General features: G+C 33.0%; 1 protein-coding gene across 1 annotated transcript in view; it reads left to right on the forward strand.

Moving 5' to 3' along the window:
* Positions 1 to 860, forward strand: part of LOC145671313 (uncharacterized) — a 70125-nt gene extending 69265 nt beyond the window's left edge. Inside the window, exon 4 of the mRNA XM_081740300.1 lies at positions 373 to 860. Coding sequence (XP_081596426.1) covers positions 373 to 422 — 50 coding nt within the window. The 3' untranslated portion in view covers positions 423 to 860. The remainder of the gene's footprint in view (positions 1 to 372) is intronic.
* Positions 861 to 22481: the final 21621 nt, after the last annotated feature.

Here is a 22481-nt window from a genome sequence, read left to right on the forward strand (position 1 = left end):
TGTTAGCTTCGTTTAGCACCGTGGCTATACGTAACTATTAGTTTACCACAACCGAAAGTTGAACATGGGGTTTCTAGCACCGAACATTAAAATATTATCGCATGAATCTTTTTACGTGGTAGATGTTATTTACGAACATATTACTGGCAGCTTAATTGCAGTTAACCAAACGTTTAGCAGCAATCCTATGAGACATGAACCTACACAAAGTTTAACTTTATGAGAGTTTAGATAGACATATGAAGCATTTTTAGGTACAATTTAAATACAATAAATTAACTTAAATTTAATAGTACAAGCTAGAAATATATATTCTGTATATTAACAAAAAGAATAAATATAATTGATACTAATTACAGTTTTTTATTTTAGAAAAATGGAAGCACAGCCGTCCACATCATTTGCCCCCTCCTTATCATTGAGCCACGCCCAAAGGCTGCACAAAATGGACGAATTTAAATTTGAAGCATACACGGCAAATGAGTACTGTAGTAAAAAAATAAAAAAACCGTGGCAGTCGTAAATCATATTTTTTGTCATGTGCTTGTCCAGAAAATAAAAAAACTAAAAAATGGCATACATGCGATATGTGTATAAATGTGTACCTGTTAAAAATCATGATAAATAAACCTAAAACAGAAGTAAATCCAGAAATTATATTAGGACTACCGTGGGAGTTGGCGGAGCGGGCAAAAGAAATTAGAAAAAACAACAGGAAGAAGAAATTAGGAAAAAACATCAGGCAGAAGAAAAAATAGCAAAAGAAGACAAAGAAATGTGGAAAGTAATTTTGGGTGTATAGTTTTTGTAAGTAATTGTAAAAATATATATAATATAAATAAATGTGTATTTTTGGGTAAAATGGGAAAATTTGAGTTTTCTTCCCTTTGAATTTTTTAAACCTACCTAACAAAGACTATAAATGTTTAATTTTTTTCTTTCCTGGTTATATTGAACTTATATTGCGATATATTTTCTAATGATCCATATAAATGTCTTATTAACAGCAACGTTTTAGAAAAACGCTTTTGAATGTTTATGGTTTTTCAGCACGAGGCACTATTTAGTTAACACCCACCAATAAAAAGTTTTTTTTAATTTTGATGCAATGTCTACCATAACTAATTTGGTTTCCTTCTAGTCTTTTAAATTACACTTGAGTTTTGATGATATCTACTTTGTGTTCTTCTTATATTTTTTGACCAAAATACATAGTTGTAGGGTGAAACATACTCATTGAAATAATTGCTTGTTCCCATAGATAATTAAAACAAGGTTGTCGTTTACTATTTAGTCTGTTCTTAAAAAATGACCGAACCTAAGAATTTTCACAAATTTTATACAGAGAAGTTAAAAGAATTTGAAAACTTTTTTTCTGTTAATAGTAAACTTTACTTGGTAGCAGGGAACACGCATTGAGTGCCTTAAATAATTAACTAGATATTTCTTTTGGGCCAAGCTATTTAATATGAAATCTTAGGCAAAAAACACGAAATTATTCATGGGTTGAAGGTAAAGTATTGATAAAGGGTTTCAGTGTAAAATGCCAAACCGTATGGGTATACTAATTCAGATACCGTATGGATTAAAGAAAAATAAAATGGAAATTCCCTACAGTTAGGCTATAATGAATTAATGTATAGCTTTTATAAAAGCTCTTTAAAATTTATAAAAAGCAACCCTGAAAAAACACAGGCATAGAGTGTTTACCCACCACAAAATCCAAAACTTAATGATTGTTATAAAAATGTAATTCCAAGCACCAGAAGTGCACAGGTACAATTGCCAAAGAAAACTTCAGTTCACTTGAAATACTCATTGTTGCCACAGCAGTTTTTTTAAACTTTCAATATTTGAATTAAACTCTCAATGTTTGTGAAAATAAGATAGAATAATATTTTTAGCATTAATGCCGCGCATTTGTTTGAAATGCTATTAATGTTGCGCGCTTACACAAAGATTTATTTTTATTATAGTAAGAATTTACGGAAATAATTTTAAAATGGGATTCCCATTTAACATATGATGATTACACTTTTTTACAACTGCACTTACGCGAAAGCGAAATAAAAATTACTGTGTTCACCTAATACATGTTAGTTGCACTTTTTAAAATTGCACGTATGCTAATGCGAAATATAAAAAATTATTGTGTGCACCTAACACATCTTGGTTGCACTTTTTAAAATTGCACTTATGCAAACATAAAATAAAAATTATTGTGTGCACCTAACACATGTTGGTTGTACTTTTTAAAATTGCACGTACGCTAATACGGATATTTAACCCAAGGCGGACACCAACTTATATTTGAAAACACGTTATAAAATATTTTTAGTATTAATACAGCGCGCTGGCATGAATTTATTTATTTATTGATTATTACTTTCGCGGACAAATTAGTTGCCTAGCAGAAAAATTAAATTGCCTATCTATTATAATATTTATTCGAACAGTTTGTTATTAAGCTAAGCTAAGATGCCTATAGTCGCTAACGCGCCTTTACTTGAAAACCACATGTTTTTTACTAAGCTAGCCTAAGCTGGCTATAATTGCTAACGCCCCCTTTACTAACCTATCGTAACGTGACCATCGCTAACGCGCCTTTACCGTATAACCTAACTTAGGCAGCATTATTTACCTTTGACAATAATCTATAAATTAATAATTATTATTATTATTTTGTTTTAACTTGTTGCTACGCGTTTGCTAATACTGAATAATTGAATTAATAGTCTAATTTTATTGTGCGCCTGTGCTTACTTATATGGAAACAACTTAAATGCACACCGGCTTCGCCCTGCCCTACCCACTTGTTTGCGCGTTGGCTTTGCACTGCTATGTATATACTCTAATCTTATTTGTGGAAATAAATGTATACTGGCTTTGCACTGCCCTACCCACTTGTTTGCGCGTATGGTTTTTATAGACCGAATCCTAAATTTAATTTGCACATACTTTTTTCCACATGGACAGCAACTGGTAAACATTTGCTACGCCTTGAAAACTATTAAATGTAATTAATGTACGCATGCTTCTGTATAAATGCAGGCACGTTTTTCCACATGGACAGCAACTGGTAAACATTCGCTACGCCTTGAAAACTATTAAATGTAATTAATTTACGCATGCTTCCGTATAAATGTAAGCATTATTTCTCCGAATGGACTTCCACTGCCCTGCCTTGAGAACTAATAAATGTAAATGATAAACGCATGCTTCCGTATAAATGCAAGCACGTTTTTCCACATGGACACCATCTGCTAAACATTTGTTACGAATTTAAATTTTACTGATTGCTATATTTTAAGCACCTACATTAATAAATACGAAATATAATTTGATTTTTAACACAAAAAGAACACCAACAATTTGCATGTATTTACTGGCTAACATTCGCATGGCGGAAACACCGTTGTGATTACTGTAAACTAACATCATTTGCTTAATGCATATAAAAATACGTTTATATTTTAATAATAAATTAAGCATATGAATAAAAAGCATAAATTAAGCATAAAAACTAAATATGAAATAAAAATTTATGTACAAAAAAAGGTTTACCTTTTTTAAAAAAAACTAAAAGTTTTATAAATTTTTCATGTGCACTCCAAAGCACGTGTGCCATCATGACTCATAAGAGAATAAGTACTTGGGATTACACCCACTAGGAGGCACCACTAATGAGGCGTTGCGATACCGTATCTAACTTTTGCGAATTGAACAAGACTGCCTTGTGAATAATTATTGCGTTTAAAATTGCGAATGGACCCTTTCAGTTAACTTTATAGATTATAGCATTACTTATTTTATACAGAAAATAGAAGACCACGGTTGCTATTATGGAGCATTTGCCATTGTGTCTACCATTTTTGGAATGATGCCCCCTTATGATTTTTCTACATTGCATTGCAATTTTTATAATATTTATTCAATCAGTATGTAAGACACAATGTATTAGTCAAAGACTATTTAGGGGATATTCAAGGGGGCAAACTAAGAATAGTCAAGGGGTTATACTAAAGATGGTTAAGAACTATTTAGGGGATAATCAAAGGGTAATTAGGGATTACTAAAGATAGTCAAGGGGTAGTTACGGGATACTAAAGATGGTCAGGGACTATTTAGGGGATAATCAAAGGGTAATTAGGGTATACTAAAGATAGTCAATGTGGTAGTTATGGGATACTAAAGATAGTCAAGGGGCATACTAAGGATATTTAAAGACTAGTTAGCCCAAACTAAGGATATTCAAGGACTATTTAGGGAATATTCAAGGGGGGCAACTAAAGGAGGGAAGCTTAACTATAGAGTGTATAGTACAGAATGAGGGACTTTTCTTTTGGTATATATAGTTACAGAATAAATTTTGCGGTGGGCCGCAGTACAGACTGAGGGCCTTTTCTTTTGCTATACTTAGATTCAGAATAAATTTTGCGGTGGGCCGCAGTACAGAATGAGGGCCTTTTCTTTTGGTATATTTAGTTTGAGAATAAATATTGCGATGGGCCTTTTCTTTTGGTATATATAGTTTCAGAATAAATTTGGGATGGGGCAGAATGTTCCTTAGCTTATTTCAGAATTGGAATAAGGCTACATAGATGTGTACTGTTAATGGAAACGCGTATAGAATGGGTCTTAGGGTATTTTACAATTGGAATAAGGCTACATAGATGTGTACTGTTAACGGAAAGGCGTATAGAATGGGTCTTAGGGTATTTTAGGATTGGAATAAGGCTACATACATGTATACTGTTAACGGAAATGCGTATAGAATGTGCCTTACGATATTTTAGAATTTTGAATAAGGCTACATAGATATGTACTCTTAATGCAAGCGGATATAGAATGGGAATTGGAAAAAATGGGCAGAGACATGTTGTTTTATGAACTCGTTTGCAGACGACTAAATACTATACTGATTGCTTTTGAATAAGGCCGCTAGGTGGCAATACTTACATGATTGCGTCAAAACATGCGTGAACTTGTTCAATGTAATGACATATATAATAATATAATATTCCGTTTTAATATTTTATTGTACGCCGTTGGACGTAACGTGTTTTTTACCCTTGACTTATTTTAAAATAAATATTACTAGTGCTAGTAGTAGTAGTACTGAATTGAAAATATAGAATTTAGTGAAAAATATTATTCCTGTTTTACAGTGTGCGGACGAGAAATATAAACCCAGCAGTTGCAAAATAAAAAATAGCCAGGCCATCTTTACCAATTTTTGAAGAACAACTAAGAATCAGAAAGTGAGTGTATTTCATAATAATTATTATTAATATATTTATTGAAAACACTTAGTAAACAAGACTTTTTTAAAACCAATTTAATGAACATTTCTTTAGCTGAACTTCTTTTTAAACATTAATTAATAAGCAAGTTTCTTTTTTCCTTGTTTTAGATGGATTTCCTGTGTTCAACTGGTGAATTCAATACGATTGATGAACTTTACCTTCATGAAGTTTTGTGCGGTCTTCAGTACGTGGAAGGCAATATTCGAGTTACAAAAAATAGGACATTCAGCGAGTTAGTAATAGTAATAGTGTAAACTTAAAAACTACATAGAATAAAGTTTTCGTAAACTGATACTGCACGAACCATAAAAGAGAATGAAAACGATTGGTTGCATAAATTTAAGTGGGCGTTTCCACTAAGATTTGCTGAATGACATCACAGCAATGTATATAAATACAGCGTTAAAATGAAGAGATCTAGTCAATACCTTAGTTTTGGGTATATATGTAAAAGACTTATTTGAAAATTTTGTTTCTACGTACTGCTAAATCATGGCGAATAATATGTGCCAATGCATAAATAATGAAATTAACATTCAGTGTTTAATAAAAACCTTTCAATTCTGGGAGCCCAAGTGAAAAACTTTGTTAGTGTGGTGTGCTCAGACAAATATAAACAAAATATTAACCGTGAATGTTTGGTCATACACAAGGATATTTTAGAAACAAGTGTCTTATGTTTAATTACTAATATGCACATCCAAGATGAGATTTTACTACAGTTTCAGAAATCCCATGGAAAAACGTTTACAACATTACAACAATTTTTAATATATATGAAAAAGCAATTAAAAATGAGGAATTTATTAATGAACTAATAAAAATATTCCTAGAAAAGGACTTTAAAAGGCATATACTTGAAAATGTTGTATGTGTGTAATTAAAACTTAAAATGACGTCAAACTGTTATCAATGGATCACAAAAAAATCTAATGTGCACTGCTATGAACTATTATTAAACAAATTTTTTGAGTATGCATACGTTTCGAAGAAGTGATTTTTATAGTTCTAATGATAACAAGTAATTCTCTGCAAATGTTAACAGTTTTTTCTTAAAATACAATATGACGGAAAACCTAAAATAAAAAGTATAAATAAATCAGAAGACAAAATTATATTCTTAAACCTATACCAACTATTTTACATGACATTAACTTTGTATAAGAAATATATAAAAGATAGTAATCATTGTCATGTGTGAAATTTATGTTACTTAAAGTATGTATCATTAAATAGTATATTAATAATACTAAGCAGTAAGCGTTAATAGATATACTTGTTTATAATTATTATTATTATTATTGACATCTCAAAAAATTGTGTTCCACGGCGTTGTTTACCCAGTTTTAGTACTACAGCAATTGTATAATCATTACTAATAATATAATTTCGTGACGAATACCTTCGAGTTTAATTCTTAAATAAAAATTGAATCTTTAAATATTGCTGTGTTTATGCTTTTAATAATTGTAGTAATAGTTACCATGTACATATTTAAACTTTTGCATAATATTTATGCACTGTCTTAAAAACACTTATATAAATCTTATAATTTGACTAATACTTTCGCTAGAACTTTTATCATATAATTCAATTGTTTTGTTATACTTATACTTTTTTACAACTATGTCTTTATTCTTTTACTTTATAAAATGTTTTTTTTGTGTCTCACTCCTTCGCATGTACTAAATTATAAAAAAATGTTCAAAATTAATTTTTCTCAACTTCTTCCTGATTTTGTATACATAATCTAGTTTTCCAGTACCAATTTCTTTCACCCTTCCAAAACTTTATTGGTAAGCTTACCCATGTAGGACCCATTTACAAGCTTAAACTTATTATTTCGTTTGTGCACAACATTATGCTGTACGTGTCACATTACAAAACATTTTTAGATCATAAATCCAAAGCATTGTCCATAAGGCGGCAAACACGACCTGTTTTCATTTTTAATGTCTTTGTATGTAACAATTAGGTGTTCGTTAGCAGTATGTGGTACTGATTGAACCTCATATTGCGCCAATATGTAAAAAACGTTTCCAGATTATTAATAATTTTTGTTTGCGGCAAGTCTGTTCGCTGCCCCTATTTTCCATATAATGAGTTGAGGAATATCTTGAAGATATACCTCAGTCCAGGGTTCTTCCTAATATTGCTAAAATTCAATTAAATGTCCTCATTGGGGAAGATACTCGTTAATATATATATATATATATATATATATATATATATATATATATATATATATATATATTCCTCATCTCCTTTACTTGCACATAAAATCCAAATGTTTCATTTAAAAGATTCCTCTCACACTCCTTTTATTTTAATTTTATATATATATATATATATATATATATATATATATATATATATATATATATAATATATAGCCTTATGCACTGCAAAACGCTCAATAATAGTTTCAACCTTTAAATGTATGAACATGTTCATATACATTGTATCCTTTACCTTGTCTTTAAAAGTTCAATAATATATGGTTTAATGTTTTATAAGTACAATATTTATATATCATGTAATTTATTATAAAATGTCTATTTTCACATTTAAAACAAAATCTTCAATAAAAATAAAAACCAATGTACGTAGAAAATTAATTATGTTAATGCGCAATCTTCTGCGCAGGTTTGTGATTATAAATCAGGTCATGGCTCATACTGATATAAAGCGAATTCTACCGTGATAAGATGTACAGTCAAAGGCCGTCTGTTTCCGCTAGTGCAAAACGAAAAAGAAATTCATCACTACATATAAAACCATTTTCAACTTCTCATAATAAAAAACAAAAAGGTGAAATTCAAACTAATCTTTTATGATCCAAAAGTAATACTATAGACTCTAAGTATATTTCACCACGTAAAACACAGTTTCAACTTGAAAAACAAAAGAAAATTATACTTGTTAATCCAAATGATCCTGAAATTCCTGAAGAAAATGATACATGTCGCATCATATTTCCAACACAGGAGCCAATACCCGAACAAGTGTATAGAAGAAGTTTCAGAGATTCAAATGAAATACCATTTGAAAAGAAAGTAACAAGTCAAAATACAATTTTTAATGATAATCTTATATTCAACGAAGTAAAGTGTAATTGTACTCCTAATAACGTAAGTGAAATTTGTGTAAAACAATTACTAGAAAATTATAAACTTTCTGAACCTTTACTTTGTGAAGATTGTGCAAATCGTAGTGAAAATAAAACTGTACATAAATGTTTAACTGAAACCGATGAGGAATTAAATACTGTTGTGTGGAATTTCCTAATTAAAAAATCAACACGTGATCAAATATTAAAACAATATTTGAAAATTCATGTAAAATATATAAATACCAACATTATTCCAAATCTTATTAACAAATTTAACTATACATATCAGAAAATTACAATTAATGATTATGATATTTTTGATTTAAGAGAAGCATATCGAAAAGGATAAAAATGTGTTTCAAAAATCGTTATTGTAAACATCGGTGTATTTTCCTAAATAGATACGACGAATGTGAATATCATTGTTCTTCTTTTTCTATAAAAGAACACTGTGTCTTAATGTGTATTGCCCGTTGGAAACCACATCGAGAACTTTTATGTTACAGATGTTTTCAAAACAAGCAAAATAGAAGACCACGATTGTATTACTTCGGACTATAATATGTTATGCTATAATGCATCGCGTACAATGGTAAGCGCACAAACTTTTGATGATTTATAAGAAGAATTTGCAACAGTGCATTCTGATACTGAAATTGATGATTGGGAATTTACATGGACATTATATAACATTTTATTAAACAAAGACAACATTGAATTAATTACCAAATTATTTTTACAAAAAGATTTACAATATAATTCGCATTTTAAAGAGTTGTAATGCAAACTCTTCTGTTAATCAATTACAAAATAATAAAAACAATGTGTATAAATTAGCAGAAAACTGTTCGATATGTAATTGTGCATATACTAATATAAATCTTGAATGTATTAAACAATATGTCAAAGAATGTTAACATTATTAAAAATACAAATGTATCTCTGTGTATATCTTATTGTGAATAAAATTTTATCAGTGTATATTACTTGTTCTCATTTTTATTATTATTTCCTTAAATGTATTTTTCTTTTGTGTAAATGCGTTTTACATTATACTTAAAATATTCTATGAAAATTAATTCATGCCACTAAAAAAATTTTAACATGTGCATATAACTAACAAAATTCACATGTCATAAAATTTACTTGTGCATTTTATAATGCATGCATGTCAAAAAAATTTTTAGTTTGTGTTTTTGCAATTTGTTTTTAAACGTATTTTCATTTTCATTTTGTTTTTACACTTGTATTTTCATTTTCATTTGTTTTAAACTTGTTTTTTGGAATTTTTATACCATATGTATATGAAAAAGTTTGTACAGTTTTCATATTGCGTGAACAAAATTCTGCATTTCTAATTAACGTATAACTTTTTATAATTTACAATTTGTGTATTTGAAAAATAAGTTTCTTCGGATTAAAGCTCATTGGAAATACCAATTCTTATACCCAATAATAGTATATTACCTATTTTTATTATTCAGGAAAAGTTTTTAATAATAAATAAAAATCAAAAATAAAATTTTGGCTAAATATTTATTTCACTAACAGAAAAATATATACAAGCAAAATAATAATACAAAAAATTATGTGTACAAAAAATATATACAAAAATCATGCATTAAATGTTACATTTCTGTCTTTCTCCAAAAGTATATTTGGTAAACCTCAATATATTTCGGATTTTGTAATAATTCATTATAATGTTTGTTAAACAGATGTTCATTTACATACATATTAGCATGTGTAATCAAATAAATAAGATAAACATCATTTCTTACAATTTCACTTGACATAATAAGCCAAGCTTCTGCCTCCAATGATAGTTGATTTGCCAGCAAACAATGATGTCCAAGCTGATTGTAATAATTAAAGGTGCAGGCTTCACACAATAATACACTTTCCGGTTTCCAATTTAAAATACTTTCATGAACACAGTTTTTGTCCACGTTATTAAACCTGCACTCACACTTTTCTTTTCGCCGCACTGATAAATCCAATGGTTCCTTTTGTGGTGATGGTGTAACACTTGCATCTCGCGTATCAGGTTTAAAATCGTCCAACTCCTGAAATAAACGAAGAATTTCTTCTTCCTCCACCTCGCTAAATAAATCTGGCGATGGGGGTCTTGCTTCCTCCTCATCCACATATATCGATGGAAACCTTGCTTCTTACTCTTCTTCGATAAATAAATCTGGCGATGGGGGTCTTGCCTTCTCCTCCACATATATTGATGGGAACCTTGCTTCTTCATCCTCCACATATATCGATGGTGGTGGTGGTGGTCTTGCTTCTTCTTCTTCCTCAGCATCTGGCGTTAAGGTCCATTTCATTGCTGGTACTTTTAATGTTGTACCAAAGAATGGTCCAGTATTTGATGCTCTCAATATTGAAGGTGATCCCACTGGAGATGTTGGAATTAAAACCGGTTCATCCCTAAGATCGATAATCTCCTCCTCAATAATTATATCTGGATATTGCAGAGCGTGTATGGAAATTTCAGAAAAATAGTCTGAAGACTTAAACTTCTTCTTTGCCGGTTCAATATTAAAATGTAATGAATTACAATCCATCTCAAATCTGCCTCTCTACTAAATTCTTAAACGACTCTACAGCGTTGATGACTATTAACAACTTCTCTTCAAACCCCACTATATAAGGAAACATTTTATCACCAACGTCATATCACATGATCATTATATTTTTCAAATATAATTTAAAAAACAACCCGTAATCATAAGCACATGATATACGGATAACATGTAGACAATATGTTATCATGTTGCAGTCAAACCACATGATATTTTAAACCGACCTATTAAAACAAATATTATTTCGAAAACAACAAGTTTTCAAAGTTCAATACATCTATAATGTTAAATTCAGTTTTATTTATCATTGGTAATCTCTCGCTTGTGTATTCAACGTTCTGCCAATCTTAATTAATAACAAGGTTTTTTAATCATATAAGTTCAATACCTTATCTATCTTATTTTGTAGTACGTTAACAGTTTCTTTTATGATATCTTATCATAGCGTTCCCATCACGTGTTCACAATATGTAAAATCATGATTACTTGTGGCAATGTCAAATGATGCTTATTCATGTGTTGGTAAACATCCTATCACGTGTTCACAATATGCATAATCAAACGTGGTTAGTTATCAATCACATGTTACTTAATCATACGGTTGTAGCCCCAATTACTTATCACATAATGTTTAATCACGTATCAAGGGTCAAAATTACTGATCGTCACATGATGTTTAGTCATGTATCAACGTTCAACAAGTTTATCTAATCGTACAAAGGTCAGTTCATCCGCATTTTCAAAGCGCGCAAAAACCTCAGTTCATGTCTTAAGTTCTTCGGTGATGGATGTGCAAGAATAAGACTCCGTCTTTAGTACAAGCACCAAGTATGGCTGAATAATGCAATAAAATAAAATAAAATAATTTCCTATTAAAGGGTTTCCCGAGTTCAATTCCTGTGTCCATCTTTTCACATAAATATAATTTCATATTTTTAAAAAAAATTCATTAAAGAGGAGAAGGGGGAGGGAGTCTTGCCAAGGAGTATGGCTTGCCATACAAAACATTAAAAATATGCTCACATTGTTCGAGTAATTATTACAAGGAATTAAAATATGCTCACATACTGTTCGTGTGGGTCCTGCACAGGGGTCAATCTTGGGTGCCATTTCCAGGGACCATGCGATACGGAGCATCCACTGTGACCTTCGTAGTGGTCATTCAGCCTTTCTCATTTCCTAACATTATTTCGTCATCTATCTCCAGGAAAAAAACCTAACCCAATTTCATCACCTCCTTCTATACTCATTATCTGCCTTTATCCTTAATTAAACAATTGATTAGCTATCTTATCAAGGCGCGGTATCGTTTGAAGGATACCAGACTAAATCTATACTACTAAGGTTTTTTTAATTAATTTAGCGTTCGAAGATTAGTTTTCATTTCCTCTCTATCTATATATTTAAACAGATAGTGGTAGAAATCAACCGTTTTTGCTTTCAACGTTAATCGCCATAGAATGGAAACGATAATAGAAGCTGTTCTGGGAATCGATTTAGAGGCTCAAGAAGAGGTAGCATGTGTATCCGTAACTCTAAAACGAAAAGTGCTAGAAAAATACTAGGACTTCCGATCTTCATAGAACAAAACTGGAAGCTAAATAGATTTTTTTAGAATCGATTTAGCATTCCATCATGAGTGTGTTGTCCACTGTTGTTCTTCTATTCAGATCAGATGTAGATATCAACTACTTGTGGTTTCAATGTTCAACGATGTATAAGAAAAACATTAAAAGACAGCGACAAGAGGTCTTTCAGGAATGAATAAGTGCCTCAAGAAAAGATGTCATCTCCATCCGTAACACAGTAGAACTAAAAATTTACGAGTACTTTCAGTTTGAATTGATCTTTATGGACCAATAACAGTAAGAGATATCGAAAGTCGATCTTTTGGGATCAATTTAGCCTCCCAAGAAGAACTTTCATTTCGACTTTTGTTTGTCAACTAAATTGGTGAAAGTCTACGATTTCCGGTATTACTGATCACGATGAAACAAACCGATAATAAATAAAGAGAAGCAGTTTTACGAAGCTATTCTCAATCTTCGAATTTATTCCTGTACTGCAACCAGAAGTAGAAATATACTACTACTTCCGGTTTTAATGTTGATCGCTACAAAGTAAAAATTGTAACATATGCCAAGTAGTGACTTTCAGATGTGGTTGTGTCTCTATCCAACTATTGAAAAACAGGTGAATTCTGTGATTTCCTATTTTAACGTTTTACTATAGTGAAAAATGATAACAGATAACGAAAATCTGCTTTCTGATATGTATTCAGAGCAGCAAGGATAGTTTCCAACTTCTATCTTACTTCTCTATTCCAAAGTCGAATGATAAAAATTTACTATTACTTTCAATCTTAATACTGTTCTCCATGAAATGAAATTATAGGAGCTTTTTTGTATGGATTCAGTATCTAAAGAATAGGTTTAATCTCAGCGTTATTGTTCTAGTGAAACCGGGATTAGCAAAATATAAAAGTTTAGATTTCAACATTGATCCTATATGGTAATAATTTTAAGACGTAAGAAGAAACTACTTTTGATTATACATTCAGCGTCAGATGAATAGGTTGCACTCTCAAGTGTCTCTGTATTGCAGCACAACACTAGAAGCGAAGGCTGTTCCAAATTAATTTCTATATTCCATTAATAACCCTGTGCAATATAGTGGATAATGCCCTTATATTTCATGTCAGCGGTTCTGGATTGGATTCCACGTCGGATACTGGGTTGCTTCCCCCTTCTTGCTTTTTTGAATCATTACTTTTTTAAACTTTAAAATAGCCGCGTTGACAAGACTATGATACAATTTTGAAAGATAAAACTCTTTAACAACAGAATGAAAGAAAAGACCAAACTTCTTTCTAAATGAATAATTGATTATGCACAGTATCTTCCAACGCTTAACAAACAAATAATAAAATGCCATCAAACTTGTACTCTGAAACTCCAAAAACTCAATTTATCATTAATTAACAACTACTACACCCATAATTTTATCAAAACTGTGATAACTGGTTAGGTATCAATATATTCAGAGCTAGCTTTGTAATGTAGTCACAATGTTACGTGCCTTGCAAATTAATACTAACAATAATTATGGATATTTATTCTTGTATAGGGGACACAATGGCTTAATGACAGAGAGCTTTCCTCTGGTGCTTGGGATTAATGGTTCTATCCTCGGCCAAGTAAGTTTGTGGTGAACACCGTGTTCATATGTTTTGTCCGAGTATCCCCATTTCCTCCAAGATTTTCGTTCTATAAAGTTTTTCATCATTCACCTGCCTTAATCAACTGCCTCACTCATAATTATAATTTATTGCGTCCGTTCATCGTTATACAACGAAATTGGACATATCAGTTATATACATGAACATCCATACTATTATTACGTATGGATTCATAAAGATTCACTAATTTACTTACTATACACTTAATTTTGGACATGAGATTTGGAACATGGAATATTAGAAGTCTTTATAGGGCAGGCGCGTTAAAATCTGTAACGAGTGAGCTAGAGAAATACAGGATGGACCTACTAGGAGTTTAGGAAGTTAGGTGGGAACGAAATGGATCTGTGAATTCCAGAAATTTTACGTTCTTTTACGGGGAAGGAAATAAAAATCACCAGTTAGGAACAGGGTTTTTCGTTCACAAACGAATATTACCAGCAATTAAACGGCTTGATTTTGTTACTGACAGTCTTTCTTTTATTACTCTTAAGGGACGGTGGTGTGATATTACTGTTTTAAATGTACATGCTGTGAGGTGCAGGTAGCCAGAGCCGAGACTATGCATACCAGGGAACACCAACACAATAAAAATGATAATAATAAGGTGGAGTGGCTGGGAATATTCAAATAAATGTAAGAATTTACATAAAATGCAAAAGAGATGTATTAGAATACTTAATTCCCTTCTTGGAGATAAAGTTGATCTCCTGTAGAAGCCGCCACTGCCACACGTAAAGTCGGTAGAGCAATATGAAAACTAATATAGATAAACAAATGATCTCAGGGCACCCTGTACCACAGTCATGGTCTGGCAGCTACTTATAGTGAGTTTTCAAAATAAACAATAAGTTTAAAAAAATCTAGTTTTTAAACAAACAGGTAGCAGCCTGTTTAATTACTCACTATACTCATGACTGAGTTCTGTTAGTTCTATGGGCGTAATTCTCCCTGGGCTCCATTCAGGGAGATGGTCAGATGTACAAAGCCAAGGGAAAATGCTTCCTTGACTCACACTCCTGAAAACAAAACATTGAAATTAGTACCAGGTACTCACCATGCAGGAAAAACAGACCCCTAGGAATACTTTGGATAGATGGCGGTTTATTTCTGTATTGGTAGACCATTGGTGAATGATGATACACTTAACACTTCCTTTAACACACAGATATTGAATTTCTCTTATTATGGTGCACCACTCACACACACTCTGAATTTAAATTTCCACACAACATTGCCAATGATAGCTTTAGATAATAAAAAAAATTAAAAAGAAGGATGTTGAATTTGATTTACACAGGAGATCTGTTTGATCTCAGAAATGATTGGATATTCTACATTAAAAGAGCTCCTCATTATTTTTAGTTCACTGTCTCTGACAGTCTCTCAGAGAGGAGGATTAAAAAAATTATTATACACACTTTTTAAGAAAAATTAAAATAAAGAAATTGATCAAGATCTATATACATTCGTCGCACTGTTCATCCATAGAAGTGACACACAGTTCCTGCTGAAACTTTACCATGGTAGTGTCCACATTATCATTCCACTGACACCAAGAAATGTTCCTGACGATCTTTATCGGCTGGATGGTAAAACTATGCTGAAGCTGACATAAAGCATGTCAGTAAAACAAGCAATTTAAACTAACGCTTGTTTCCATTCTACTATAGTCCAAGGAGAGCGCTGTCGTAATGGCTTGACAGGCATGAAATCTCTCAGATAGAGATTTTAATATTTATATTTCCACTTCCATCCTGGAAGTTAATAACTGCCCCACTGTGCTACTGGGAAAGTTTATAGACAATTTATGTCTACTTAGCACTGTTGCTTAACAGATAGCAAGGAGATATATTTAAAATTCTAATCGTCACTGTCATGTTCAGACGTCGCAATTGAGTATGACTCAGTTTTAGAAATTTTTAGGTTAGCACTGTTCGAAAACACTAGATATACGTCACAATAAAATTGATGAGTCGTAGCACTTTCACTAAAACAAAATAGTGCCCGATACATGTCGGTCCATGTATTTCACAGGAATCCACGGGAGAACGATTCTCACACTTTTCCTGGGTCAAACTGCCCGGTACTTGGGAAGTATAGGAGACTTCCCAACACGATCGTAAGATGTGTACTCTCTTCGAGCTATCAAACAACTCCCCTGTTCAGCCACTGAACAAGTATAGGGCCATTCCATCGTCACGGGCAGGACATTTACACGACATTTTTGATGCTCTAAAGTTGTATATTTCTAAAAGTACAACATAAATTCTGCTAATTGTATGATATATGAGCAGTACAGACTTAGGAGTATATGCAGCTGATGTTTTCAGTATTTTTTTCTGTTTAGAGTAGAAAATATTAATTCCTAAATGTCTGTCACGGGTGGGGACAAAAAAGAGAAGTGATTTGCGACACACCAAGTGAATGTTTCAAAACTCTGTGAATTCTTAGCTCAAAATGTTTTTATTTAAACGGAAATGTATAAATGATGAAATTTTTGAACAAACTTCACATAATAGAAATTTGCCAAATATTTATTTAATGAATAAACTAAACTTTACTGTGTCACGGGCAGGACACATGGCTGTCACGGGCAGGACACCGTGTGAATCAACACACAACATCTCAATAAGAATGATTTCAAAAATGAAATAAAATGGAAAATAAGTTAATTTCTGCTGTTCTGTTATAGCATTTTACATAAATAATTATATTTACTTCAGTTGAGGCTCGCTTTTACCACATAAAAATAATAATATGCCGTACACTTATTTCTCACCACCTACACTTTAGGAAATGGATTTATTTGCCCATTTACACCCACCTTGTTGGGAAATTCGTACAAAACACTGTCTAACAGTATATAAAATAGGTGCTGGTATCCAGTGCCCGTGCCGTGAAAAATCAGCGCCCGGGGCGAGAGTATACGACGCGTCGCGACGGCGCCCCCGTAAATATGAAATCGACAGACCAGCCGCAAAGCGTTACTATGGTTGGCGCGATGCGTAAGAAAATTTTCATAAATAAACTCTGCTTTTCGTTGATTTTGAGCACTTTTTAATACTTGTTTTCCTTCCATTTTATATATATATATACATATATATAATTATTATTTCCTCCTGAATTTTGCGCCCCCTTACTTTGACGCCGGGGGCCGTAACCACGCTCGCCCCCCCTCCCCCCGGGGCACAGCACTGCTGGTATCAAAGGTATTATTTGATCGAAATGCACGTAAGACACATCTTCAGCAGTCTTGAAAATTTTACCGCAATCGCTTACGGTCTTCATACGAATTTCCTTGACTTCTTCGTCCTCTTCTACTGGGCTTTGTGCGATAGTTGCATGTCTATGTTTTCTTTTTCTGTCCACTAGAGAAAAATTCCATCAACAAAAATGTTTATTGTGTTATATCTTCAACAGCTGGTCTAACACAAGCCTTGTTAACATGCACAAGCCTTGTAAGTCGTCCATCAGGATACCTTCATGGCTTTTGGAGTCACCATTTTCAGAATCTGAATAAAAGTCTGTGAGAAATTTAAAGATTTTATACGGATGAAGCTCTAATTTAAAAGTTCGACGAACTACCAAATTTTCACTGTCAAATTGCAGGAATAACTGCTTTGATTGGAGACATTCAATTGACAAGAGCATTTTCCCGTCTTTTATTCAAAACGTCTTTTTTTTTTTTCAATTTCTGCTGATGATAGTAGTAAAACAGATATATTTTGAAACGAAGAGTTTAAAGCTGCTACGAAATTAGCAGCACATTCTACAATTACTTTGTTTTGTTTCACAAAGTTCCATACTGGCTGTTTTGTACGTACTTCAATCCCATCTACTGCTCCCTTGAAACGAACAGAAAGGTGACACTAATGATAATATTTATATGACATTTATTTTAAGTTAAAACATCATACTGACAGTAATACATAATCCTCTATTTAAGTAAATAATGTTCATGCTTAGAAAACTTTATTTTAGTACACATGGAATAATTTTCTATCGTGAATAACCAATGTACACAAACTATCCCACGAGTGGCATGCCCACTGTCACGGGCAGGACAAGGTTTCAAGTTGAAATAAATCGAAATATATCGTTAGCATTAGTCCAAAATTTGGTAAATGTGAAGTACACGTGAAAATTGTTACTTCTACTAAGTACGAACCACATTCACAAATTTAGTAATTCAGTACAATAACTTTTGGTAGTTTTCTGTCACGGGCAGGACACTCAAGTTGACGTTTATATCTTTAATGATATTATAAACAATTTTTATCCTGTAAACATTATTTCAACTGCAGCTTGTAGCAAAAAGAAGCATCTTGAATAGCTCGAAGTTACTTCAGCCAAACATGCACAATATACCGTAAAATGTTGCCGATAACAAGAATAAAAATTTTCCTCCCAGCTGACATGTTACAAATTCACAACTCAGACTTAAAATTTTACGTGAATTCTAAGTATAAATAAGTTTTTCTTTGTGAAAAAGTAAATTTCGTTCTATTTACTTCATATATACGTAAAAATGCATTGATTTTAACAGTTTTCGAAAATTTGGGTTCAGGCTCACTTTCGCGTGGAATGGCCCTATATTAAACTATGCCAATTCTAAGAAAAGCAGGACTCGCTCTTCTTTGAGTCTTCCAACAAAGGGTTTGATGCCGCAGGCTATTACTACTGGGTGGTCTTCCGCAAACAGACCACGGAAACTTGCTTCTAACTGCATAGTTCACCAGAATCCTTTGATAAGTGCTGCCCTCATGTTGCGATGGCGGTAATTTTTAAAAGCTTCTGATCAAAACAGAAGTCCATAGAGTTTACACATAAACATAACTATTTTCACTTAGAACGAACACTTAGGATAATAGAAACACATGATATTATGTACAAACATAAAGAAAGATATACACAGAATACATTTATATTATTGTAATAAACTGTCATCTCTCGTAGTATGTGAAGAAAGTCCATTTTCCTTTGGCTTCCCTTCAAACTGTCTGCTACCAATCCGCAGCCATGTTTGTAAGAGAGAGAGAGAAGAAAACATCTTTGGTTACTATTAATTTTGAAAAATACAAGAGCCAAATGTCTTGATCGAAAGAGAAACACGTTGACAAATGTAGTCATGAATTTAGAACGGTCTTTCCAAGAACTAGTGAGCGTAATACGTTAATATTAATGTTTTACATATAAAATGAATCAAAATAAAGTACAAATTTTCAAAACTGCTGTGCATCCTGGGAAAATTTCCTAGGCCCGTTCGCTGACAGAGTACCGGACATTGGAGAAGGGGGGTGGAATGACGCTTTGAGCTCGCTACTCGAGAAATTCTTGTCAAACGCAAAGAAATCACACCTATACAAATTCAAAATCTAGCATGTTGACGCTAAAATTTTTACATTTTCAACAAAGGATGTTGAGCGTCAGTCAGCAATGTATCCAATTCAGCTTTGCTTTACTAGAGGAGGTGAACAGGATCCTTCCTGTATGTAATGAGTCATATTCTCATGCTCATTTGGTGATTTCTGCAAGCGTGCGTTGCCATGGACCTCACATACAGTTCTCCAGGCGGCGGAGAGTCGCCGGAAAAAAAAATTCTCTGTCAACGTAGCTCCGTCTTCCAAAGTTCCAACTTTAATGCATGAATCCGTAGAATATGCGTTTATTCCTTCTTTAATTAATCCAATGTAGTATAGTATAATAACTATCTCCCTTCATTTCCATATGTAGTATGTATTATCTGTCAGGAAAGTAACCTATTTTTCGAGTCTGGCATTCCTGCGCTCCATCCGTGGAGAGTATGAAAATTCAATCAATCAAATGTTTACTGAGGGGCAAAAAGAAAAGTTCAATCTGTATAAGACATTGCAGAGGGGCACAAGCTGTGAATACAAACAGTGCATAGTGTAAATAAAGGACGACACCGAAAGAGAAAGCCAGAAACAGCTGTTAAACGAAGAAAAATGACTAAAAATTGTCGAAGTGGGAACATAAAACACAAATACAACAAATATTCCGACAACTAAACATTCACCACGCCATGATCTTGGTGTAATGGTTAACGTGCTGGCTTACAAATTCAAAGGTCGCAAGTTCGAATCCCCGGCAAGGACATTTTTAAAATTCTTTTGTTAATAATACATACACTTTATGAGAGATGGTAAAAGAGGTCGTATTTAGTCTTTCGTAGCAATTATTATTGGTAATGTTTAGTACTGATAATACTTTTTGTCTTTGCGTATTGCTTTTATTCTTTTCTTCATTTCGAAAGAGAATATCCGAACAAATGCCACCAAAATTCCTCTTATTTTGAATGTAAACGCCATTTATGTACAATACAATGTAGTATGTACAATACAATGTCCCAGTAATGAGATGTATGCAATAACGTAAAAGTTCATTTACCTACAAAGGAAATAACATACATGATTCAATACAATATACAGCAATATTATATTAATATTTCCGTACTACGCTCGGTGTTTACCCATTTATGTTCATAATAACACGATAATATTTAAATTGCTCACTAATTTCCAAGCAATTAATTTAACCACAAATTAATCTATTTACATAATAATATGTAAATGTGCCCCTCATCTGCATTTTGATATGCAGATGAAGGAGAAGGAACTCGGCCTTCTACAGTTTCCCCCTATGATACTAGGTGCTGTATTTGCTAATACAGGACGTAGATCATAATGAGGGCACATTTATGTTCCTGAAATATTACATAGGTAAAAGTAAAAAAAATAAACATACAAAGTAAATCACAAAGTAAAACACAATAAACATAATTAAAATAAAATAAACAAAAGCTAAATGCAGAGAATTCAGGAAGCCCTAACTTACTTGTCCTGAATTACTTAAGATCCCCATAATACACAACTAAAATAAACACTATAACACTACACTATGTACACAAATTGTCAAGTCCGGGGTTCGATGCGTCATGTGTGATTTCTATTGCGTGTCTATTGTACCAGTACCACCAGTGATTGCTTCTTCTCTAGCAACATACTTTTTGAGTAGGTAAGCATTTCTGGTCATTTTGACCTCATCTGTCGCAGGATCCCCTAGCGTGTACATGTTTTTTCCCGTGGTAGCGACAATTTTCCACGGTCCAGAAAATAAGAGTAAGAGCTTCTTAGAAACACCTGCTAGAGCATCCGACTTCGGGAAAACTCTTGATATTACAAGATCACCCCCATTGTACTCTACTGTACGGTGTGACTTGTCCAAATTTCTCTTCCGTGCAGCAGCATTCTTTTTGTGATTTTTCTTCGCAATATCAATGTAGTACTGCACGTCATGGCGCTGATCCACTTCTGGGATTTCGAAAAGCCTGGCTATGTCTCTAGACATAGACTGTCCAAAATGACATTCAAAGGCTGACACGCCAGTGGTCAAGTGTTTCGCAGAATTCAAACACTTCTCTATTTTCTCTAAGTGTTTGGGCCACAATCTTTGGTTATCATGACAGAATTTTCGCAGTAAACGTACGGTTGCCTTTACTGCTACTTCTGCCATTTCTCCCTGGGGATAATATGGAGTAGAAGTAATGTGTCTGATACCAAGGTCTGCTAACTCATTTTTCCAGCGGTCACACTGGAAAGGTGACCCTCTGTCTGTCAAGACGAGTTCCACACTAGGGTTTACTTTTAAGTAGTCCTTAAGCTTCCTTACTGCGGTGGCAGTGTTTGCTTTTCTACATGCATATAAACCAATAAGTTTAGAAAAAGCATCGTAGAACACAAGAATGTAATGGACTCCCCCAATTCCTTTGGTTATGGGTCCTAACCAATCTGCACATACCAGGTAGCCTGGCTTCTCCACGACGACGGGATTCAGTGGTCCCGGACGATAACAGTGGGGAGGGTTGCTTTTCTGACATAATTCGCAGGAAGCACAAAATTTTCTCACACTTGCTCTCATCTTTGGCCATACGAAAAATTCAGTTAGAAGTGGTAGCAATTTACTAGCCGACATGTGCCCTCGATCTGAATGGTAATAGTCGAGCAGTGGAATTATTAGCACTTCTGGGATGCATATTCGAACTCCTTCCCGGTCACGCTTACATAAGCGTCCGTTCAAAACTTCGAAACGGTGACAAGCACCATTCACTCTTGGTGAGTCCGTCTTCTCTTCTACTTCTCTCTTGATCTTGCCGTAGACAGGATCTGAAGACTGCATCTCCGATAGTATGGCTATCATCTTTCTCAACTCAC

The sequence above is a fragment of the Thermobia domestica genome, chromosome 15, assembly GCF_964235325.1.
Source record: "Thermobia domestica chromosome 15, izTheDome1.hap1.1, whole genome shotgun sequence".
Lineage (NCBI taxonomy): Eukaryota > Metazoa > Arthropoda > Insecta > Zygentoma > Lepismatidae > Thermobia > Thermobia domestica.